This window comes from Cyanistes caeruleus, chromosome 5 (genome assembly GCF_971803275.1).
Source record: "Cyanistes caeruleus chromosome 5, bCyaCae1.hap1.1, whole genome shotgun sequence".
Classification (NCBI taxonomy): Eukaryota; Metazoa; Chordata; class Aves; order Passeriformes; family Paridae; genus Cyanistes; species Cyanistes caeruleus.
The window spans coordinates 51,191,810-51,217,372 of record NC_141705.1 but is presented as its reverse complement, the minus strand read 5'-3'; the positions used below and the strand labels follow the sequence as shown (position 1 = coordinate 51,217,372).

Sequence of the window (25,563 nt, the reverse complement as noted above, 5' to 3'; positions counted from 1 at the left end):
AATTTTGCCTGGATCCCAAGAAACCAAAGGTGTAGACAGTGTTCTCCTGGTTCTTCTGCCTGTGAAAACTTCCTTGCCCTGATGTTTAACGGATCTGCTTTGCTTCTTTATTTGTTCTTTATAGCCTGCAAAGAAGATGCTTCTTGGAGTCAAACTGACTCATGCTAACTGGAGAGTTGCTGGCTGCCCATGGGAAGGGAGCTTGAGAATATAAACAGGGTGGCAAGATAAGCCATTTTCTTATTGAGTGTTCTCCATAATTCTATTCTTCTCTTCCTGTCTCCTTGCCCAAAATGAAACAGAAATAAATAAAATGTTTTAAGCTGTTACTGTTTGCATGTAAGATTAAGGAGATACTGTCAATATCAAGCAAAGCTGGCTTTCAAAATACAGGCTGGTGCCATAGAATAGGAAAATCTAAGACATACTTTATTTTGATGTTACTGCTTTTCATTTATCTTTCATTTTTACACTTCTGAGATTTTATATACTTTCACACAGTCTGGTGATAGTTTGAACTACAATGCAAGGATCTTGAGGTTAGTTTTTAAAGAGTCCATCAATTCTTAGATACTGCCCTGGTTTCCTGCTGCTTTAAAAGAACACAATGGTTAGAAGGTTAGTGGTGTTACTTTGGGGATGTACTCCAGCAACCCAGCTTACACAGTGGTCAGGGTAGGGCAACACTTTACCTTTTAAAAGCTGGAAAGGAAACTTCTTTTGTCTATGGCAAAGGCAAGAGAGGAAATTCTTTATTGTCAGATTCCTTATTATAAATATTTTAACTTGATAGTTAACCTACTTAGGTTTTCACTTGGCTTCCCCTCTTCTTCATGTGCAAAGTAGAAAAAATAAAATTAAGAGAAACTAAATAAGGGGCAAGAAGTAGCTTGTCTGGGAGGGATTCCTTCAAAACCTTTACTTACAGATTTAAAGCAGTATATTTATGAAGATAGGTATGCATGTAGCCCTTGTGGAAAACCAATTTAGGTGTTTTGTAACTTGTAATTGAATGTTGGCAAAATATTTGGAGGGCAAATAAAATCTTCCCTTTGTTCTGTGTAAGGCAATATCGCAGCCTGGTTTTTTAAACATGAAATTGCTCTGTGCCATGGAGAGGAGGTGGAAGTTCAAGTCCACCTTGCATAGAGGTTGCTCAAATACAAATGGATAAAATTGTGCTTTGCCAGCCCTGTGTGCAGTATTAGGTGCTTAACATTTGCATGTGTTGGCAAGTATTTTTGGGTGTATGTCTTTAAAATCAATATGTTCAGTAAACAAGTCTCATTGTTTAGTACAAAATTATATCTTTTTTTTCAGTTGTGAAATGAAATTTGAATGTAGGCATGTTATTTGTCCATTGTTCATATTCTATGACTCAAAAATAAGAAGTGTGTTTTTCTTCTTTTTATTTTGTAACTTGCGATTTTAGCTTCTTGATAGATCTCCTCCCCTCTCCAATTTTTGTTTGTATTCATCCCTCCCTTTCTGAGATCTTGCTCTTTTGCACCCCTATATTTTATTTTCATCTAAAACCAGTCCAGTTTCCCATGAGGACAGATGGAAACCAGATGCTTGCTTTTTGGATATATTTTCAAGTTCAGTAACTTAGCATGGACTTTTATAAATAAATCTCTAAGTTGCTGAACAGCTAAAAGCCACCACCTATTTTTAAAATATTATTTTTGGGGACTGTTCCTCCAGACATTTGCCTTGATGAGTCTCTGGGAGTGAGAAGGATAAAGAATAGTGGATTTCTTTAAATGAATGAGATCATGATACCTGTGAAACTTCAGGGAAAAGTGTCAGCAGTACAGGGATAAAATTAAAACAGAAAAGATGGAAAGTCTTGGGCTTTGTTTTTCCTATAGTGATATAAAACATATTTACCTCTCTATTTAGTAAAGCAGATCTGCACAGGTACAGTTTGATTTGTAAAGGAATTTCTTTCACTCTATGAATTTACTAATTTAGGACAAAAGGCATGGAGATGGCTTGTCTTGGGGAAAAAAAAGGAGGGTTCTGCAGCTTGTTTACTCCTCTATTGCTATATTACAGTGCTTTTTTAGGGGGTGAAGAATTTTTTCTGGGTGCAGTAAGCTTGCAGTAAGCATTTACTGCAGTTCTGATTCCAGCTCTTTAGTGGAGGAACACAGCTGCTACGAAGCAATAGATGAATTTCAGTGATGGCCATGGGTTTGTTTGGGTTTTTTTCCCCTAAACCTCTTTAAAGCATAGGGTTTCTCAAGTGTCATAGGTGAGGCTGGGGCCTCCTGGACATTTTTGATGTCCTGCAGGACTCAGAGACAAAATTTAGATGAGCCATAGGGACTGAGTTCTGCAGTTGGTGAACTCAAAAGCCATGACATATTTTTTTGCTGCCGGCCTGAGTATGAATCTTTATCATACTTTGCTCCTTTATCTTTTTCGTTTTTCTTTCAGGAAGCATGAAGTCTAGGCTTTTAGCTTAAGGGCAGCTGAAATTCTCATGATTTAAGATGGGGTAACAAGAAAAAAATGTTATGAATAATTTGAATTCTATTTTGTAAGATAGTTTTTCAAATTTGGAAAGGGTTTTCAGTAGTGAGACTAGCTTAGTATGCTTTTTTCTTACTATTTTTTGTTTAATTTACAGGCTTCACTTTAGATGATGGTTAAAACTCATGTTTAAGTTCTATGAGTCATAGGTTCCTTGGGTAGGTATTTTGTTTCCTTAAACCATATATGGATGAGCTTGAAGAAAACTATGATAAGAATGCATTCTAAAGTCCTATTTTTCTCCCAGCTTCAGTCATCATCATTTCCCTTACATAGGTATTTTGACTTTAGTTTGGTTCTTCAGTGATTCGTTCTTTTTAGGAAAATAGCAGCTTCACTGTCCTATGCCAGTTCAACAGAGACAATAATTGGTTGAAAGACACCACAGCTTCTTAGTAATTTTTTCAAAATCTGAAAACTTTTTTTTGCTGTAATTCTTTTTGCAATACTATTTCTTCTATAACTTGTTTCATGTATGTCAAAACTAAGTGATGGATGATTACGGAAATAATTTCTTTTTAATTGAGAGAGTTGAGACAGAAAATTTACAGAACTCAGTGGAGGTAGTATGGCTTGGAATATGTGAACAAACTGTATATTGGTAGTTGAAATGCTATTCAAAACCTTTGGCAACTTGTTCCCCAAATCTAGTTTGTTAATTTCAAATATTAATACTAGTTCTCCATAGTTATGCCTGAAAATAAACTAGGTGAAAAAGAATGCCTCCCAAACAGACACTCCCTTCTCTTGTTTAGCATGTCACTAAGCTTTGAGGTGGCAGCTGTTCAGGTAGCTCACTCAGTGGAGCCTGCAGAGCCTTTAAACAATCCTGGGGAACTCTGTTTTGCCTTTTTGTGCTGTGCATTGCAATGCAGTCAACTGAGTCATCTTAAGTCCTCCTGTTTTATCTCACTCAGGAATTAAGTGATATTGGGTTAAAACATTGTCCAAAGAATTCAAAACTGATGAATGATGCTGGGTTTTTTTTTCCCATCCAAAAGTTATATAAATCTATGTGCCTGTTGGAAGCAAGGTAGGAATATTTTGCTCCTCATTTAGGAGCTGAACAGGTTTAGCTTAGCTAAGCCATGCCTTTGGAAAGCCTGCCCACACACTAAATAAGTGGAAGGCTACAGCTCTTGCTTGCAGCTGGAATTCAGAGTCTCGTTGTGCAAAGCATTTTGCTACTCCTCAGGTAGCAATTAGATGAACCACAAAACATGCTGCAGCTAAGTGAATCCAACAAACTAAAGACTTGCTTGGAAGTTCAAAGGAGAGTTGCTGGGATGAAAATGGAAGGTTGCAGGGTAAAAAAGAGAGTTCAGTGACATGTACAGGATGATACCTACCCATCTGCCAGGAAAATGGGTGGGACTGAGGGCGAATTAAGCAATAGTAATAGCAGCCTTTCTCACACTGTGTACCTTAGAGTTTTGCTGGGAATTTTTAGAGCTGCAAAAGATTTGTAAAGGCTGTGCAGTTTCTTGAGGTTGCTGCAGTAAGTAGCATAGGAACATGAACACAGTAGTAAATATAGATAGTGGACAATAGCAAGTGCCAAAGGAAGATTGCTGTTTACTGAACATCAAAATGTTTCCTTCAAATTTAGTTTAAAGATATTTTTTTTCATTTTTAATTTCAGGTACCTTCCCTTTTGACCCTCATATAGTTTATACTATCTCAGGAAGTTGAAAATTAAGCAAAGGGAGATTAAAAAAGAAACACTTAATGTATTTTTTGGGGTTTTTTTTTTGTTTTCATTTTATTTTTAGTTTGTTTGCCACCAGGGAAACGCAAAATACCACCTCTGAGCTGCAGCAATTGCAGCTGTTTTACCATTGTTTTTGAGATTCTGTCTACATAATTATATCATGGTGCATTAAACCAAGGGCAGTCAGATTAGGGGGATATTTAAAAATGTCACCTTCTTTTGTGTGAAAACGAGGAGGCCGTCATCAAGAAACTGTCCCTCACAAGCTGAGAGCCTGTGATTTGGGATAAATTTTAAAGTTCCTACCGTCACAGTCCAAGTCCTTGATGGAATAAAGGCTGGTTACTTGGGAGAGTAGCTCAGATTTTATAATCAGCAGAACCTGATAAAGAGCTGGAGAAGGGGGAGATAGCTAGGGCATCACTATTTGAAAGGTAGTGAGTGATTGTGGTGGAGGTTTGCACTTGAGAGTCCGTCCTGAAAATGGAGGGAGGAAAGTTTTGGATCCTAGAAGTTCCCATCTGTTTGCAATGGGTCAAGTGGTAACTAAAGTGCCTTAAATTGGTCTTCTTGCTTTTTTGCCTTAACCCTTAAGTGAGAAACTTCTGTACCATTGTTGCATAGCACAGATGTCTGACAAATACAGCAAAAAGTAATTCTAAATTTGACTCTTAGCTTGTTTTTTAAAAAATGCTGCTTGTTTTCAGACAGGGAAGTAAAGTTGGGGTTTGGGTTTTTTTGAGGGTTGGTTTGGTGGGGTGTTTTTTGTTTTGTTTTTTGGGTTGTTTTTTTGAGTAATTTTGCTGACCATGTAGATGTTTCTTTTAAATCCTGAAACCATGTATATCTTTCAGATATGTTGGGATTAACCTAAAAATAAATACTTCTCACATGTTGTTATTATATAGACTACATTCTTTAATTCCTATATTTAAGATCAATATGAAAATACTTGCCCTCCATTATAGTTCTGCTATAGGGATGACACCACTCTGATGTATAATGATGCTTTTAGAAAAAATAGATTAAATTTTTAAAGCAAAAAAATGCAGTGCAAAAACCAAGAGTTTTAAAAGTGGCTTTACACAAGCAGATCATTAGAAAAGGTAGTAACTTTGGCTTGTTGTACACATGTACAGTAGTTTAGAAGCCTGTTTTCATCTGTTGTAAAACTAAAATAAAACTGTATTCTGGCTTAGATCTGACACAATGGATTTCTGTCTGTGGAGACAGGAACAGAGAAGGTTTATTGACATATATTTTCCCTGAAATGCTGTAATTCAATAGGAAGTATCTGGAAATTAGATAATCTTACTTGATCTTGGCATGTGCTAGATGGACAGTGTGCCTCAGTACGCAAGGTGAGGACGGGCTTGCAGTGCTCTGCCTAATGGATGAAAGACATGATAATGATAAATGACTGCTTGTGATTTGGAATAACTTTCTGAAATACCAGTAACTTCCTCCTGTCTTACGGAATTAAAAAAAAAACCCAAAACACTACAAAACTGAGTTGAGGAGTATCTTTGGACAGCAGAGAATTGCTTAATGAACTCCATATTGTTCAGTTCATATGCTCTTGCTGTAAGCAAGAAATAACATTTGCAAGCTGAAATTTAATACAGAAGACATCTAGGCTGGGTGAGGTCATGACTAGTATTACTACGAGTCTGACTGTTACTTAACAGCATTTTCCAGCTTGCAAACCCCTTTAAGTTAGTTTTGCTTTAAGTTGCTTTATATTCTGCATGTTGCAAAGCCTTCTCATTGCTGTTGAAGGGTGGAAGGAACGTGAGGTATGTGCTCAAACACCCCCACATTAAAGAGCTCTTTAGTAACATATAGGTGCTTTTAAGGAGTAGATTGGATGTATTTCCCAAACATTGAATATATGTATTTTAGGAATGTAAGAACACAACTAAGCTAACCTTCATTATAGAAATCTAAAAAAATCTCTTGAAAACCACAGGAGTTAATTTTGCTATCAGTATCTCTGTGATGTACAATAGCTTCTGCTTAAGAGGTACAAGTGCCAACTTCCTACATGAGGGGAAAGGAGTCTCCACTGGCAGTGCAATATTAAAATTACCACAGAAAGGTTAACTTAAGCCAGGTACTTGGGCTACACCACTGTTGTCAAGAGCTATTGTGGCTCTGTAAGTACAATCCAGGCACTTTTTACTTTTCATTATCTCTTCACACAGGAGATGCTGAAAGGTGTGTTGATTTCTGGGGGTGGGGAGGAAGGAGCATTGATTTGGGGTTCAGTTTAGGTTTGTTTCAGAAAAAGGCAGAAATGGAGCTATGGAATAGTTCAGATTTTGAAGACTGATATGAAAGCAATGTTGTTTGCTCTTAGTGTGATTTCCTGGCTAAGTCCTGCTTTTTAGTTTTTCTGAGGAAAAGGTTCATAGCTGTGTTTCAGGAAGTTCTTTCGGTTACTGCTTTCCTCCCATTTATAAATAATCCCCAGAGGGGAGTGTAGGTTTGTTTGGTTTTTTTAATGAGTTACAGAAAACCATCAGAAAAATGATATTCTTAGGGTTTTGTTATATTTTGTTTCATTAGAAGTGATTTTAATGAAGTACTATTCTCCAGGAGGCCTTTGATGCAATTTTGGCTTTCATTTCCTTATTTTCTAATGCACTTCCATGGTATTCATGGTGACAGTCACCAATATCCCATAAGCACTGCAGCATAATGTAGAAAAACATTTTTTTGTTTCTCTAGTAATATTACCTGCTATAGGCAGCAGCTGATTACAGCTATTTTAAAATGCTATATTACTGGCAAAATGTTTTCCATTATTGATCTTACTATATCAGGTAGATTTTTGTGTGTCAGAACTGATGTAGTGGTTAAGCATAGGTTTTAAATTTTTAGTTCCATTTCTGTTTTTGCAGCAGACTTGGCTGGGCTTTAATGTTTGATTTCCTAAAACTAGACATTTCCTCTTAAGAAGATAACCTTTATCTGCCTTTCACATAGTCAGATCTGATCTTACTTGATCTGAGGCTCTGAGGGCTTCAGTAGAAGATACTAAGAAAAATAAAGTATCATGATGATAAGTCAGGGATGACTATTACCAGTCATTTTTGCTTAGTTTTTTGTGAAGTAAAGTTTGTGTTCTCCCCTCAAATATTCTCTTGCTGTTAAGAGCCCTGTAGGCAAACACCACTTGTTGCAGTTCTTTTTAGATTTTGTTAATGATGCAGATCTGCTTTCAACTGTTAAATAGTATTTTTGTTTTGGAGCACACATAGTTTTCCTTTCCCAAAGTGAAGTTTCCTACAACAAAATAAAGCTAGAGAAATGTGCACCTGAGTGTTCTGATGAAACACTGCAGAGTTCCGCAGCCCAGTAAAATAGACCTGTGTTTTTCTTCTTCTAATGCTGCTGTTAGTTCAGTATTAGAAGTGAAATCCAGCTTTGCCTGGTGATTGAATAACAAAGAGCTGTGTATAAATTGGTGTGGTTTTTTTCTTTTATATATCTCCACTGCCTCACATTTTCCGGCGGGGTGTGTTTTGGCCTGACACTGAATAGGATGTGTTTCAGTGGACGTGTTCTGGACTGAGCACTCAGCCTGAAAAATAACAAGAGAATTAAAAACCATAGGGATTTCTTTGTCTGTGTATTGTATCAGTGAACCTGTTAGTCTGGTATCCAGACCCGCTGCGGCTGCTTTCTGATGATGATTCAGTGTGAGGGGGGAGTGAGAACTAAACCATGCCTTGTAACACCTGCATGGTGTGAGAACCTGGGTGCTTACACAAGACATGTGGGTTTGATTACCATAAACACTTGTAACTAATAATTAAACTGGGGTCTTATAGGCGTTGTTTCATGTATCTGTCAACATAACTCTCATCCCAGACAAGCTAACAACATCAAGGTGTTTTTGTTGTATGTAGATGAAAAATATTTTCTCACACTGATTTCCAACCCCCCCCCCCCAATTGCACTTTCCTCTAACTTTGGTGCACAGTGTATCCCCAGTTTTACCTAACCCACAGTGAGCTGCTCAAGCAGAAACTAAGACAGTTTTCTTTACTTCTGTGCACCCTCCCTGCTTTTGGCAAGGTCAGCACCAGATCTGAGCCTTTGTCATCTTACTCGTTTGAGAATTGAGACAGGAAGTCTTCAGGATTCATCTGACACTTCAGTTTAGTCACAGATGAATCCTTATTCCCACCGGGGGGGAAAAAAAAAAGCCCTTTTTCTTTCCAGTTGCTCATGTGCCACATTCTTTCATTCATGGAGATGCAGCAATTTCTGTCCTTGAAAGGACTTCGGCTCCCTGCTGGGGCAGGGGCGAAGAGAACATGCTTTCCTCCTGACCTCATGGCGCTTCTGGTGGAGTCCTGTGTTGGTACCTCTGCCCAAAAAGTGCTCAGAAAGGAAAGTTTCTCTTCCTTCCTGTGATGAGTAAGGAGGTTTCAGAGACGCTATCTCAACTTCATAAAAATGGTGAACTGCCCTTTTAACCTGATGCATTTATTTGGTGTTTGTGCCACAATCCTCCTCTGTCTTGCACATGACCTGACACCCCTGGCTGCTGCTGGAGATGTCAGATCCTTGCTCTCCCCGAGCCCGAGGCAACTAATCAGTACAAGGGAAGTGTTCCTGCCAGTTTCAGGGAGCTCTGAGGAGTGGGAATTGGGATGTTGAGACAAGAGAAGCAGGGAAGCAATTGTCAGTAAGAATATTATGTTTCAAAGAATTAGGAATCTTTCAAGACAGCGTAACTTTTAGCAGCAGTGGCACATGTGCAGCACAGAAAATCTGTTCTGCAAGGATAAGAGATGACAAAAACTTGCCTTTGTTTCTGGTCCATGGGAATTTCCCAACGAAACAACTATCAATAAATTTATAGAGATGAAATGAAAAAAAAATTTATTGAAATATCTCATGAACACTAGGTAATAATTTGTCCACTTAAAAATCTGGGCATTTTTCCTCACTTGCTTAAATTCTCAAAAGGGAACTCATAGATAAAGTGAGGGACTTGTGACCACTTGAACCAGAACTGAACCTGGATTGATTTTGATTTTTATTTTTTTACTTAGTGACGTCTACTTGTCTTATAAATAGAATAAATTATTCTTGTTCTTGCATACTTTCTCAATTTAGGCTTAATTACACTTGATGCTAACAGTGTTTGGTCCCTACTTTGTAAAACATCTTTAAGCTTTAGCTTTTTTCCCAGCATTTCTGTGGGTGCTTTAGCTGAGCAAAGTTTGTCTGTTAACATGAAATCTGCAAATCATTTCAATCTCTCTTATATTTAAATTTACAACAGATTTATGTTCTTTCATATTTTGGCATCTTTGATATTCTTCTTAGTGCCTTAAACTTCTAAGTTTATGATGTCTGCTGAGTATTTTCTCCCACGGTTTTGGCAAGCCTCAATTTCCTCACATTTCTAACTCTTGCCAGGATACAATTTGAATATAACTTGGACAAGCCCAACAAAACAAACAACAAAACCCCATGAAAATTTGATGTTGTTTTTGTGTGGGTGTGGCTGAGGACAAAATCTTGCAAAATAAAATAAATGTGCCGTGTGAGAGCTTATAAGCCATTGTCTGAGAGACAGAAATTTATAGAGAATCTATGTCAGCAGCTAAGGCTGGTTTGAAGCTGATGTATGATGTTAATTTGTTTGGAATAAAGTCTTCACCAAACAGTTCAATGGGTTTTCTGAGTGACAATTGTTTTGGAGGGGTTGCTTCTTTGGCCTAGTCTGTTGTTTCTATTTAACCTGTGACTGATTGCTGCTCTGTAAGAGAGACCATCTTGGCAAAAGGGAATGGATTATAGCAGTAATGTGAGTTTCATTTTAGGGGGAAAGGATTATTAACACTCAATGTCTTTTGGAGGGAAAATGACCAAACCTAGGGTAGTCAGTCTTATTGACTGTATAGTATCCCTTCTAGCTTCTAAGCTTCTATGCAAAAAATGGAATGTAGTATACATTCTTAAAATGTATTACAGAGTTTAGGAAGCCAAAGTTTTAATGAGGACAGTGACTTCAGAGGTAACTAATGCTGCTTGATTGCTAACAGATTATCTTTCCTTTACATATAGAGCCCCTCCACATGAGCAGACTGTAAGTCTCAGTGACACATGGAGTCACTAAAATACACGTACTGGGCTAAATATAATGTATAACAGGTTTTGCAAGTACCAAAAAGTGTAATATTTTCCATTCAAGGCCTTTCAAGTACTGAAATTTTTAAGTGTGCCTGCTGTCAATACTGATCTTGGATACGATTGACCCAAAGAGTTATCTCCTTTCCAAGTCTTGGAAGGAAGGTGATGACTGGACCGGTCAGTCATTTTCCACAAAATCTTCTTAACTCATAAGTGACTGCTCCATTAACCAGATAATTAAGTGAATGCTGGACTAATGTTTTTATGTTGCACCTCTTGGAGCTACCTATAAAAAGGAGCAATGTTGAATAACTTAATCATGTAGAGAGTATGGTTATAGAATTTTTGTATCTTTTGCACTTGGCTGAAGGGAGCTGTCCTGGAGAAGAAAACTCCTAGTGCAATTTGATCAAGTTGGAGCAAGGGCAGATTGAAGTTTCCCTTGTGGCAGGGCTGCTAGACTCAGGTGCACAGTATTGTGAACAGGACCTTACATGGAACTTGGGACAAAATCAAGTTTCAGCACAACTCAGGTAAGAAACACTGTCATTAAAAAATAACAACAACAAAGAAAAAAAGAAAAATCAATATTCAGTTACCATATAGAGGGTATTTTGGCAGGAAATGGAACTAGGGAGAAGAGAATTGGATGTCTCATCTAAGTGGCACTACCAAGCCACTTCTGTGAAAAGCTGTTAGGTTGGGTTTTATTTAGGATCCGGATAAATTTCAGAATATCTTATGTCAATTAATAAAATCAGTGAGTCAATTTATTTCTTTATTTTAGTCAGAAAGAAATGATCCTTACTTACATCAGCCACTAAAGTTAGCTATTTTTGTGATACACCGTGTAGTTGTTGCTTACAAATCCTATGGTACACAACACATAGAAGTGAGTGAAAGTAGCATGCCAGTGTAGAAATTAGCACTGTATCAATTCAGTGTTATTGTTGATAATTTTAAAGCTGGGGAGTGATGTGGGGAGAAGGTTGGGGGAAATCATGAACTGGTTCAGTGGTTTAATCTGGTAGATTTATCTTGGTAGGAAGGATGGATTAATAATTTACACATCTGGGTTTTTTTTTATACTAGAATGGACAAATGTATTTTTGGATAAAACATGGTTATAAAGTTTTGAATTCCTCTTGATGTGGAGGGAAAAAAGGTTCTTTGTTTAATGAGGAGGACTTAATCTGCTATAAAAGATAATGGAGCTTGAGGCATTTATTAGCCTTCCTGGAGAAACATAATACCTTGCAGGGCTGGACCTGAACTGTTTCTGCTATCAACAAGTCATTAGCAGACCAAGCACGTTGTTGATCAAGAACTGACTAAGGGACACTGTGAAACTATTCCTTCTGCTTGCCTTTTCTTTCTTTAAAGAAGAGAGATTAAAAAGATTGTAAATTGTTTGTGGCTTTTTCTGAGGATGTACTCTTAAGTCAAATTTTTGTTTTAAAATGACACCTTTCATTTTGATCATTATTTTGATCATTATAGTTTTCTTGGCTGAGGTGGGTTTCTTTTTTGCCTCCCATACGTTACCACTAGAGAATGACTCTTTGTTAATAATAGCTGCACACTGTGGGTGAGGTCAAAAGGAAGTATGAGGGCGAGCTGGAGTATTGCAAACATTAGATATTTACTCTTGACTACCCTCTTCTTTGTATAATTCTTCCCAGTGATTCTATTCATGAAAAATGTGAAGATTTCATCCGATTCTTCTCATGATGCACCATGTTCCTGCTGTTTGGTTTTGTATTTTTTTAAACTCCATGGAGAACTTGTCTCATGATTAGTCACTGAATTAAATTACCTCTTGACATTTTTAACATTTTTTTTTCCTGCCTATCAGTGTGAGTGGGGTTTGTTTGTTTGTTTGTGATTCTTTTGTTTATTTGCTTTAAGTTGCTCTTCCTAATGAGGATCTGTCAGACATAGCTGCTAAATGTAGGTAGGTAAAAAGGGAAATAAGAGATACCGAGCATGTCATTAAAGGTCTGATGCTATTCCCTGTCTTAGGTCACTGGAGATTGCTAATGGTCAGGCAGGGAGGCAAAAGGGAAAACTGGTAAAAATCGGCCAAAACCGGCAAAAATGGGCAGGAAGGACCCAGGAGACCAGGTTTCTGTGATGGTAGATATGAAAGTCTTTCAGTGTGGGATTAGAGAGCTCTTGTAGTCAGTCATTCCAAGCTCTCTGTGCTTCTTGGACTGGTCGAGTCTGTAGGAAAGGCTTGGGTAGGCAAGGACTAACTCTGGTGAGAGCTCTCCAAGAAGCAGGCTCTGTGCACGTAACTGCTGGAGTGAAGATGGCTATGGAAACTAGAGGGTGGTTGGTTTCCAAACCATGGTAACCCAAGCTTTGTGTAAACACACAGAATATTTCTCAGGACTGTGTAGAAATGTTTCCTTATTTTTTCAAAAGACTGCAGAAATCTTAAGTCTTTCACAAGTCAGTGGTTTATTTTTTTCCTAATTTTGTGGATGTTTCCTCTTGAAGATAACAGTTGGAAAAATTATATTGGTTAGAGGTCTGATTAACATAAATGTGTTATTAAGAGATGTCAGCACAATTGCACTTTTAATCTTTGTCCAAAGAGATCACTCAAGAAGTGTGCTTTCCATGCCTAAAAATTGTTGTAGGAAATAGTTGAGACACATGACTTTTTTTCCCATGAAAAATGTCTCCAGGTAATAGAACATCACGTTGTACTTCTCCCCATGGCTTGCCAAGACAATATCTTTTAGTAAAGCAGCATCCATATAAAAATAATTTGCATGATCAAATTAGCCTCCAACTGTTTGTAACTAATATTTTCTGTAGTCAGTGAGCCAATGCTTTCAAAGCTCTTCTATTTCAGGTAAATAATTAAAATGTTCTCCCCCTAACTGCTCTCAAATAGCAAGTTTTTTTTCCTAACATTGAAAGAGTGTGTAGGTTCTTCCATGTGACTGGTGGGCATTTGCCATTCATGCTCTTAAGTAAAACTCTTCTACCCATTTTTGGTTTAACCTGTGCAACCCATACCATACTTCTTGAAAGTTCAGGGGCTTGTTAGCTAGCACGTAAACTGTGATGCCATTGACCTTGCATATTTATTTTAACCTGTGTCTGTAGTTATTTAGTGAAGGACTTAAAGAAACAATCTGAAGTTGGCCAGAGTTTATCTTCACTTCTTAAAATAACACAGATACCTCAGTGGCATGTTCTTTGGTGACATTTGAATTCTATTGGCACACTTTGAAATAGCCAGCTGGGACATCAGAGGCAGACATCAGTTTTGAAGCCTTTCATATACCATCTAAATGCCAAGCTTTTGAGTAGCAAAATAATGCATTTATATATAGATTAAACACACAGTAATCAGAATCAGAAGTGCCTTGCAACACCTGTCAGTAATTGTGAACAGCTGCATCAGAGCAATGCAACTGTTAAAACTCCTTCATGCCCCAGGTTACTCCATGTATTTGGTCCCAATTACTCATAGGTATGTCTGTGTGCTTCGGGGAGGGATACAGAGAATCATTTGGGATACATTCATTTGCTGAAATCAGTCCTTGTTTATATTTTATTAAGAGAGTGCATGATATAAGGAGGTTCATGGACCTGCACAAAAATAATCTAACACCATTCTTACACAGCAAGCAAACATCTCTGTAACTGAGTTGTATGGTGTTTGTGTGTCTAATATGCTGCAGTGCTGCTGCTTCCCTTCAGACTTTAGCTGGATCTGCAAACAGAAGTACCTTATCATAGAATGGCTGGGCTTGGAAAGCATCTTAAAGATCTGGCTCCAAGCCTCCTCCCCTGGGCATGAACACCTCTCATCTACACCAGGTTACTTGGACCCCTATCCAACCTGGACTTGAAGACTTCAGGGGTGGGGCATCCACAGCTTCTCTGGGCTGCCTGTTCCAGCGCTTCACCACCCGCACAGTAAAAAATTTTTCCTCATATCCAGTCTAAAACTAGTCTCTTTCAGTTTAAGGCCATTACCTTTGTAAACTGTTCCTCACCATTTTTCTAGTAGGCTTCCTTCAGAAAGGCTGCAGTAAGGTCACTCTGGAGCCTTCTCTTCTCCAGGCTGGATAACCCAACTCTCTCAGTTTTTCCTCATAGGAGAGGTGCTCCATCCCTCTGATCATTTTGGTTCCTCAGGACCCAGTCCATCAGGTCCATGTCCTTCCTGTGCAGGGACCCCAGAGCTGATGCAGCACTGCAGGTGGAGTCCCACCAGAGCAGAGCAGAGGGGCAGCATCCCCTCCCTGGCCCTGCCACCCATGCTATTTTGGATGCAGCCCAGGACACAGTTGGCTTTCTGGGCTGCAGGCATGCGTTGCCAGCTCATGTCCAGCCTTATGTGTGGTAGCAAACCAGTTACAAAATGGAGACAAGAATGCTGGGATTTCTCTAGCCTCTGCTTTCATCCCGGCATGCAGCTATAAAAACTATTTGTAGTAACAGCTAATGTTATTCTGTACCTGTTGCTGAGACATGTTTTGTGCCGGTGAGTGTTGGAGGACTGGAATATGAAGTTGAAGAAATTATTTCACTGTGATGGAAACCAGCCTTGTCATCATTGTCATCATGCTGCCTTGTGTCTTGTTTTTCCCTTGGGGTTTTTATTAGTGGAAGTTTTCAGCAGCCTCTGGTTCAGCTCTAGAATACTATGTCCTACAAAGGAGATCAAGAGCAAAGCTGTCAAGGTCTAAAGCTAGGAAATACAGGCAAAGGCTGTATTGGTGTGGGGAACCTCACTTTGGAAGTCTGATGTGCTTTGCATGCACTGTAATTTCCTAAGGAATGCAACAACATAGATCTCGTTTTGACTGCTACTAATTTTCAAAGACCCTGATTAAATGCTTCCTGAGAATTGCATAACTGTACTGTTCATAGTGCTTTGGGACATTGATCTTTTATTTTTGTTTCTTCTCTGTGCTAGTTATGTAAGGATAAGTGTTTTTAGAAAGACCTCAGAAACTCAATAAAACAATGATTCTCTACAAACGTTAGGCAAAGCTTTCTTGCTGTTGCTTGAGCATCCAGTGCTAGGGTTAAGTCAAATGTCCATCGAATTCAACAGTTTAGTGAAACTGCCAGAAAGACAGTGAGCTTGAAGAAATTTGACCCAGGTCCAAAAATTTTCTGATCAAAAAGTTTTTAAAGTCCTGTTGGTTTACTTGCCAGAACCTGCAGTAGCCTTGGGATTTGGCAGTTGCTCGACAGTAATGCGTCAGCAGTGGTGCTTCCTGCACTCCTGGCCAAGTCCAGATAAATGGAAAAGCTTGCATTTTGGAAAGTTTAAACATTTCTTAAGATACTGCTCTCCTTACCTTTGAATTTGAATAGCATGTGAATATATTTGGGAGACATTTTTGTCCCCTTTTTTCAGAAGATGGGGCAGGGTGGGTTTATTTGGTGTAATCTGGACTGTGGGACATGCTTGATGGACATTTATTTAAAATCTGAAAACTGACCTAACACTGGGATAAACAGGACCAACATTAAGAAAGGGGAAAGAATAGTTTTCATTGTTTTCTCTACTATGGGTTCTTTGTGAGTCAAAATCTGATAATGTATAAGTAGCTTACCTTACCTAAAGATGCCCAAGTTCATTTCATCTCATCTCAGTCAACTGTGTAATCTGTGTCCTTTTTTCCTTTATAAATACTCATCTCAGTATTTGGGTGCCACAAATGATGTTACTTGTTTCTATTTACACTTTTGTTTTCCAAATGCAGACTATGCCCCACACCTGTTGCTTTCCTTTGAAAAACACATCTCTCCAACGTGCATGGTTTATGATGCTAACTTGCAGGCATTCTTTAATTATAAAAGGATATGTGGTGATCTGTCAAGGGACAGTTGTTTCTAAATGGATTAAAAGAAGCTTATGTAGTTTAAATATGGGCTATGCCCTTCATATGCTGAAAATAGTTCAAGTTAGTTTGAACTGACTGCATAGTATATTTAGTACCTATGCAGGTAACTGGTTATTTTCTTAAGCTCAGATAGTTAATTTTGCACCTCTGTGTATGTGGGGTGTAAAGAATAGGAAAAAAACCCTCAGACAAGTAAGTGAACTGATAAGTGTTAGATAAACTGTCCCCAAGCTTCAGCCCACAGGAAAAAATGAGACACTTGTTAAATAAAACCTGTCCTCTGCCATGCAAGTTCTCAGCTGTTGAGAATCAAAATTTTAGTGTCCTGACTCATCAACTCTTGCCAGCTTCCTCTAGTAAACAGTAAAATGAGAATCAATTAATAATTGGCTGTTTGGAAAGTAAATGTCTTCCTGAAAGGAACATCATGAAAGCATAAATGCATAAGAAGGATGTTGTGTTTGGTAATGCTGGGAAAAGCAAGCAGGTTTTCAGGTATAAAGTATTTTCTAGAGGTCTGAAAATCTGCTAAATACAAATTGAGTAACAGCATTGAGTTAAACTAGGTATGTATCTGTTACACCACCTCATATAAAAGTAAGCGGTAGCTGCAGAGCTGAGTGTCCAAGAGCTGAATTTCACAGCTGCACTGTTTTAAGGGCTTTTTTCCACACAATTATTTTGAATAATTACTGCCTTTGAAAAATTCCAGGGTATTGTCAGTAGAAAGTCATGTCTGTGGCACAAAACCCTATGAGGCAATGAAAACACATACTGTGCCTGTCAAATATTACTCACTTACTTTGGCTATGAGGCAAGACCAAAGTAATGTTTGCAGCATTGTGACAGATCTCAACAGGCTTTGTGACCATCAGATGTTTTCCATCAGTGATTAGTTGCCCACAAAAGCAACTTGATTGCTTCATATGCTGTAAGTGTGCTGTGACTCTTATGCCCTAAGTATTTTGAGCTGAGAAGGATGAAAGGTTTTTTTTTTTTTTTTAAAAAAAAACTAGATGGTGGGAACGGAAAACTTCATAGTTAGCTGGATCAGTTGGAGTCAGGTGGGATTATTAATATATTTTCTCTCTTGCACGGTTGTTGCAAACAGCAGAAGAATTGCAGGACTTTGCTTTATGCACCTTTACTGAATAATTGGTTCCTTGGCAATTTATTGAGTACCGGAATGAGCTGTTACAGGTCTCTGCTGCTTACCAATCTTTCTTGCTTAGCTTCTGCACAAAACAGAATAATTTCCAGCTGCAGCTCATACTGTGACAGTTGATCTTTGACTTCTCTCTCCCTTGAAGGTGTGGTGAGACCTGTTGGCCAGGTTAACTTGAGGTCTTAATGCAAACAGTTGAAAGAAAAATATAAGGAAACCCTCAAACGGAAGTTGTTAGGTATCTAGAAGTATAATGGACAGCCATGTTGAGACATAAATAGCTTTTCTCAGCATGTTAGACCTGTAATATATGCTGCTAAGCCAGTGACCTTAAGTATATAACCATATGAACAATACATGGAAATGATAAAGTGCAAGAAAAGCAAGGGTCTCTAGTGGAAAAGTTAATAGCTTCTAGCAAGTGCGGTCTCATTAAACTGACACATAATTCTGCCAGTAATAATTCTGGCATGTGGTTTATAATGCTTCAGCTCTGCTGTCCACTGCCAGTGCCACCTGTAGTGGTTTTCCCTAAGGGGATGGCCCATGGGAGCCCCCCAAACACATCTGCTGCAATGAAGGTGTGTTCAGGTATGTGCTGGCTGCAGAGCCCCTGTGCTGAAAAGGCCCCTGACAGCCTTTGTGGCACTTTGCCAGCCAGGTCCTGTGCTCGTGCACCTCGAGGATGAATATTCATCCCTTGCTGCTGGGGTGATGTGGGAGGGAGGCAAGAGGTGTCTGAGAGGGAACTAAAATTGGCTGGTTTGCTGGTGGGTCCCACTGAGAAGTTAAAAGCTTAATGATATTCCTGACCTTAGTGGGAAATAGTTGAATCCAGGGTGTGTCCTACTAAAACCAATACGAATTTATCCTTTTAAATAAATTTATTGTCATGTTTCTTTATTGGTGACTACTGCCACCAAGAAAGAAAGTCCCTGGCTTTTCTGGAGCAGTCCCAGGCTCAGTGATTTTCCTGATAGCCATGCAGTTGTGGTAGGCTCTCCACATGTCTGCATGTTGTAGTTAGGATGATCACAGCTTGAAACCCCACAGATGGAAATTCAAAAGCTGAATTATTAGGTTGCTCATATTGGTCTTTGTATCACCTGAAGTCAGGGAGAAGCAGGAGGTGGTGGGACAGCTGGGATTTTGCCAGATTTCAGGACAATACTTTTGGAGTCTGGGTGAGTGACACTGCTTCCCATGCTGCTGACCTAGTAAGGACAGGGCTCTTACATGCTGTTGCTGCCTGACACCTCAGAAACAGTTTTCATCCCATTTGGTTAAGTACACTTCCACTGTCCTTCTCAGACTTCCTGGAAGTAAGGAATGGGTGAGCTGCTTTGCAGAGGAGAGGTGTGCTTAGCTCCCAGAAGAAGTAAAATATAATGTAATGGCTCTCTAAATTGCTAATTCTTCATTTGAGAAAAAAATGCTCATTCCCACACACATGCTTAGGGGGAAAAATTAAAAATACCAAATAAGGACATGTTGGGGACTGGGGAGCTGTTTGTGGTGAATTTCCAGTTAAAATAGATATGACTACACTTTCGAGTTTATTTGGGCTATGTTTTAAACAAAGGAGGTAATTTAAACATTAGTCACCATATTGTGGAAAGCACTGGAAAAAATAATTCAGTGCATAGTTTTGAATCTTTTAAATTATTACTTAGATCTGATGACAGACTGAAGTCAATGTGAAGCCGAGCCTTTTTTTTTAAAGGGTTTTGGAGGACTGACTAGGTCTGTGAGTTTTTTAGACCTGTGCTTTTCTTTAAGATGTCTGGTTTTTAAAAGGTTGCTTGCTGTATTAAAATTACTATCTAATAAGCACTGATAAAGAAAATCAAATGTGTAAATTATAGTTTATTAGAAGACCAGATAGAAGTGTTTCATCTTGTCACTTGCCTTTAGCTATTATGTCAACACTATTACTTAGCAAGACAGCTTTAGGAAGGCTTAAAGTAAAGAAAAAAAATAGTTATAGGAAGGCATAACGGATAAAATTTATCTCAGTCATTTAGACATGCTGAGCTACCACTTGTATCTAGGCTGCTTTATGACTTTTCTAGGACAGCTGGCAGCAATCTGCCGTGCAGGATTGTAAGGCGTTGGCCATACTTGGGACTGAGGATGCTTTACCTGAACAGGCTTTAATCAGGGCAGTCATGGGCAGGTGGGTACAGATGTTCCCTCCTAGTCCAGAGATAACCATAAGAGGGGAACTCCAGGCTGCTAAAACTTCTGCTTTCATGGAAGCAAAAATCATGTTTTTAAAAGCCTGTGACAGAAGGTAAGTGAGATAAATTCTGTGGTATTTTTTCCTTAGCTTTCTGCTTGGTTTTTGGTTTTGCTGTAATAGAATAAAATATTATCTGCCTGCACTTAAATTCTCTTTACAAATGTATTGGTAGGGTTGCCACAGACCACAGGAATGAGAATATGAGGAGTTGTCGTCTTTGGGAGGTCTTAAAAACAACTAATCCCTTGTGGGTAGGAATACCAAAGCAGAGGGTAGCTTTTTCTTTCCTAAAATATCAGCACTGTTTATTTTAACACATAATGGTGAAATCACAAACCTTTTTTAAATTTAAGAGTAGAGACCTAAATTTGATTTGGCCAACTATCAAGCAGCCAGTAAAGCAAGAACATAATTTTTCTTTCTTTTACCTGACCTAGTGCTTCATTGTACCCTGGTGTGCTGGCGGAGGAACACTATGAGGATGTGAAGATATTTTGTAATGTATAGCAAATGAAAAAGGCTGCACACATTTTCTATTAATTTACCCCCTTTTAAACTTACTGAAGTTGTAGCATCTGTTGAGAGTGACTCACAAACTAGCTCTGTTCTAGTGCCCAACCACCCTCTGGGTGCAGCAGCACTGCCATTTCCGTTGTTTGATTGTAATTAACACTATTTGTCATAATTTGGTATGTTCAACTAAATGTAAGCTAGCATAATAAACTAGAACAAAGGAAATGACTGGTGAAATAAAATGTTGACAGCCATCTCTTAGCAACCACAATGACCTGAGTACGGATTTGAAAACATTGCTGTTTCTTAAGGCAAACAGAAAGAGAAGTCTCTGGGTTTTTGCAGTGACTGCAACAGATTACAGTTTTCATTGAGTTGTACTTAAGGATGAATTTGCTACCTCTACTTTTCCATGTGTTGGGCTGTGGAAAAGTTTGCAGTCTTGAGGCCACAGATGCTTGCCCTGGCAAGATTGCTGAAGTGCTGATGTACCAAGTGATGTTGCCTGGGGCAGTGTGTGCTTCTACAAAACTGTGGGAAACACAGTTGTATGTTTTTGTATTAATGTATGCAAGGAAAGCATTTCTGAAGGTGTAAAGTTGCAACAAGAAGCGAGCTTTACAATGTTAATTCTTCTATTTTTGTGAGCCAGAGCAAAATTGGTAACAAGTGAAGTATGTCTGTAATGGAGAAGGGGCTTGTGTTTAAGGAAATAAAAAAAAAATTGTATTTGGATTGTTCTTTTTTCTGTGCTTTAAATTATGTCCACATTTGTTTTTATTCAGATAACCCCTAGTGAAAGTCATGGTTTGTATATACAGTTAAATGCTTTCTGCTTGTCATCTTTGTTCCATGAGTTAGCTAATTTACAGAAAGCAAATTTATTTAGCTTTCTCCCCTGCCAATTGACTGCTCTCTAGAAGTAAAATGAAGCTAACTAACAGAACTGCAGACTACGATGCAAGACCATGAAAAATTCAGGTTTTCGGAAGGAAGATCTGACCAGTGGCTTTTCAGGGATATAGCATCTGCTGCCAAAACTTGTCTCCTGATGATTCACCAGCTAGGAAAAAGGAGTTAGTTAGTTTTGAAAATTGGAAGGGCAGGATGCAAGACAGGAAGAGAATCCTTCCTCTTTTCCATCCTTCTGTTAGAAAAGTTCCGTGCAGAACAACAAATAAAGTTCAGAGGAAGTTTTCAGTCTTTGACTTAATTTGATGGACTTGGCCTTGGTACCCCAGGACAGGATTATGGTTGGGTTTGATCTTAAAGACCTCTTTCAACCTAGATGATTCTATTACTCACTGAAGGTGTTGCACTTTCTTGTATTTCTCACAAGAGTTTGAACAATCCTTCTGGTTACAGAAACACGAGAACAACAAACACAGCAGCTATGTTAACACCAGAGTTGTGTGTTCCCCTTGTTTATAGAAGGGCTCGTATAAGCAGTTGCCTTCTTGTGACTTCCCCATTGAGTTTTTAATCTGCTTTTTAAGTTATGGGTGCATTACAGTCCCTTGACTAAGGGGGTTTAAAAGGATGGGGGATGATGGGGCTTTAAGTGGATTTCAGAGGAGGCAGCTCTGACATGTCCTTTGGATTCTAGGTTCAATCAAGATTTCCAGGTTTAGTGGCTTAGTTTGCTTCCATGTTGATTATTGAGATAACAGTGTTGCCATTGATGATCAGTCCTTGGAGGAGGTGTATCAAATTGTACTTACTGCAGAAGCCTGAGGAGCTATAGTTTTAGCTTTAATAATGTGTTTTTCCACTTACTGGTAACTACAGAAGGGTTATATCAAATTGTTTGTATCTCTTTTTTTTTTTTTCCATAACCGGGTGACATACTTAGAAAGTGAATGAATAATAGGGGAATTTAAAGAATGAATAGTTTTTGCTGGGCCTACTGCTTACAGTGAAGAGTGGACTAATTCATTTTCCTAATAAGGCTGCTCTGGAAGTTGGAATGTTTTGAATTGCATTAAATGTCATGAAAGTATTCATCAGAGAGGATTGTCCTGTGGTATGTTTAGACAGCAAATTTAATCATGTTTGGTCAAAATGAGTTGTTTACACAAGCTAAATATATAGCTGCTTCCCCCCCCCAGTAGAAAACAAATGACTTTGATATAGAAGCTGTGCAAAAAAATTGTGCACTTTTGTTTTCAGTAATAGTTTGTCAGTAAGCAATGACTGTAGCTGCTGTTTTTGTTGTTCATAATAATTCTTATGAAGTTTAATATAGCAACCATTTGCCAAGGTCTTTTGTGTGAGTTGTTTATAATAAGCCTAAATACTGAGCTCTTAGGTTTTTGATTTGTTTGTATGTTATTGAAAGTATTGCATAAACTAATATGCTGAACTGCTAGTTTTAAATCATTCAGGAAATACCATGCTTCAAGCCATCCTGCTTTTTCTAGTAAGTAGTAACAGGGGTCAAGTGTGTCATTTTATTCTGAAAACCTTTATCATCAGTTATTCATACATTCAATGGGACCAAACCTGCATGAAATCCCAATATGTTTAATTGCTAGGTGGCAAGTGAAGTACTAACAGCTAAGGAATATGCATGATGCTGCAGTTTAATTACTTTTTGGCTGTGCAGTTCAGTGCTATCTATGAAAATATTGTGGGAAATAGCCCTGAAGGAAGGGTTTTCTTAAATGTCTGTGTTGGATGTGTTTTGCTTCTCAGCTTGAAGTGTGCATTTCCTTTTGTACTGTCTTATCTAACCACCATGCATTTTTCATGTTAGGATCTTGGTGGCTCAGTTTGCTGGGTGAGCATTTTCCTTTTACAATATGGAATAAATTGCAGATTTTTAGTTTGATTATGGTCTGAAGTCAACAAGGCCAAGTTAAATTGTTTTAAATATGTCTGGGGCACACAAATGTATGTCCTTGGTTCAAGTATGTGTGTGGGGAAAGTGTTATGTTGTCTGTCTGTTTGAAAGGAACATTGTGAACCTTGTGGTTATCAAGCTTTTTTTCCCACCCTTTTTTTCTTTTTGTGTGATATTTTTGAAGATGAATTTTGAAAAGTATGTCTTTTTGTTGTCTGGTAATAGAGGCATGAAATAATTTTGCTGTGTTGATGAGTATAGAAGCAATGTCTTTCATTGCAAACTCAAATTTTATTGTTTTGTAAAAACCAAAGAAAAATAAATATGCTCCTTTTATAAGACTTAAACAAAAGTCCAGCATTAGCAAAGTTTTTTTCTTAAGTGTGAAATATGGTAGTTGGCTTGAATAATTGAAGTCTTAATTCTTCCTGTTGGTCCAGCTTAATAGTCATGTAAAACATTTCAAGTTACTGTATTAAAAATGAACAAGTATACCTAAGATAGAGATGGTCTTAAAGACCAGTTTCCATATGCATTGGCATTTTTTTTCTCCCTTCTTGTTGCTTTTGTTGCTGCAAATTGACAAGTCTGCAATTAGGAGTGATTAATGATGTACCCCAGTGCTGTGGAAGGCCAGAGGTCAGGCTTTCACAGCCTGCACACTCTGTGGGAAAGGGGAGAAGGGACCTGTTCCCCAGAGCAGACAAAACCCTCTTTCTGTTGAGAATTGCTGTTGATGTGGACATAATGTGTGTCAGCAGCCATGCACATGCACGAGTGGGGAAGGCCAAGTGCAGAACATCATCTTCTCATGCTATACAATTTTTCTTTTTTTTTTTTTTTTTAACCCAACTTCCAGCATGGCATCTGGAATATATATGTATTTCCCTTTTATATAAGGTAGATACTGAACCTGCACCAGGATTCCTGTTGCTGGGATCTAATGAGCCCTGAGGGCCAAATGCCTTGGAGGGAAGGAATAAACATTTTGAAAAAAATAGTTAAGTCAGATAAAAAAAGAGGACAAAATGGAAAATATAAAAAAGAGTTGTTAAAGGGAACAAGTGTGCCTAATTCAATTGTAGCTGTCCATGTTTTTCTGGTAAAAACTGAAAAGCTGTTTTATACAGTAGAAGTGGTTTTAAAACTGTAGCCTCTTAGCTGATTTCCAGTTAAATGAACCTTTTTGCCTCCCTAGCAAATTGTCTTTTGGAAATGATAATCCAGCTTCAGTTTTTCAAAACAGTATTCAGAAGATGTGTTGGAATTATGACACATATGTGTCAAAAAGCCAATTTTCTACTAGAACAGCATGAAAACACCCAAGTGTAACAGCAGCAATGTTTGCAAACAAAATGTTACTGTATCAGACTTTTTGCTGGGTTTTGATTTATTTATTTTTTAAGTGTATGTGTGTGTGTGTATTTTTGCATATAAGTATATGGCAATCTGAAAAAAACCCTGAGTGAGTGAAATGCTTTTTACCTGTAACACATTGCCATTTCAATTTAGATATAACAAAAGCTGTCAATTCTTTATCTATGTAATCCTTTTCATTGCCATACTTCCTTTCCTTTCCACCACCACTTTCCTTTCCACAGCAGTTTCAATGCGCCCATTGTCCAGAAGAAATTTTTTGCCATCTACTATAGAATTCCAGTGACATTAGCCTTATTTTTTGAAAACTAAAGACTGTGTAAGAAGTTTCTCTATTATTTAACTTGCCAAGTTCTTTGGGAGGATTTGTGTTATTCTAAAAAGAAGTGTTCTGTTTTAGGCCTGTATATTGGCTATGCACTATTTAAAATATAAATAGTGCTAGATTGATAAACTGACCAGAGCTGTGGAGTTATGTGACAGTTTCTTATGAAAGAATGAAAAACAGAAAGCAGATTTGAGTCTCTGAACTGATTATATAGAATTATGAATTTGTAAATCTAATAGTACTTAATGCTAGATGCTAGATTTCCTAACATTGTATCTGGACAAATGAATTCAGTTCAGTTTTGCCTTTTCCTTGTATTAACAACAGTGTTGTAAATTTAACTTGAATACTTCTTGTTTCCTATAGAGGAAACAAAATTGTTTTATATACCTATGGGTGGATGTGGTGAGTAGAACAGGGAAATGCTTAAACATTAACGAGTTTAATGTTTATGTTTTTCTTTTCCAGAGTGTCTTCTATACAAAAACCTGATCATTTTCATGTGACAAAGGTATGTTCATCATCAGAACCAAGAAATGTAGCACGTGGCACTAACCAATATCCATCTATCAAACCCTGTTGTTGATAAGCACTTTCAGTATAACATGCTTGTTTTCCATGTGTTACATTAAGAATATTGCAGCACTTGGATCTTTGATTACATTTTTCCCATCCTAAAAAAGAATGGTGAGACATGGAAATTATTATCATAAAGAAAAAAAAAAGGTGAATAAATGTTATTCTCCAGCTCTTGGAACTTTTTTTTTCTTAAGATATTGCTGGTGTTTTCCCTCTATACCTAGGCA

At 38.0% G+C, this 25,563-nt stretch overlaps 1 protein-coding gene across 23 annotated transcripts in view; it reads left to right on the top strand.

Annotated features, from left to right (window-relative positions):
• PDLIM5 (PDZ and LIM domain 5) overlaps positions 1-25,563 on the top strand; it is a 123,840-nt gene that overhangs the window by 42,535 nt on the left and 55,742 nt on the right. For all 23 annotated transcript variants that reach the window (XM_086888457.1, XM_086888456.1, XM_086888455.1 and 20 more), the window contains one exon: positions 25,226-25,268. In XM_086888457.1, the coding sequence (XP_086744583.1) occupies positions 25,226-25,268 (43 nt within the window). The remainder of the gene's footprint in view (positions 1-25,225; positions 25,269-25,563) is intronic.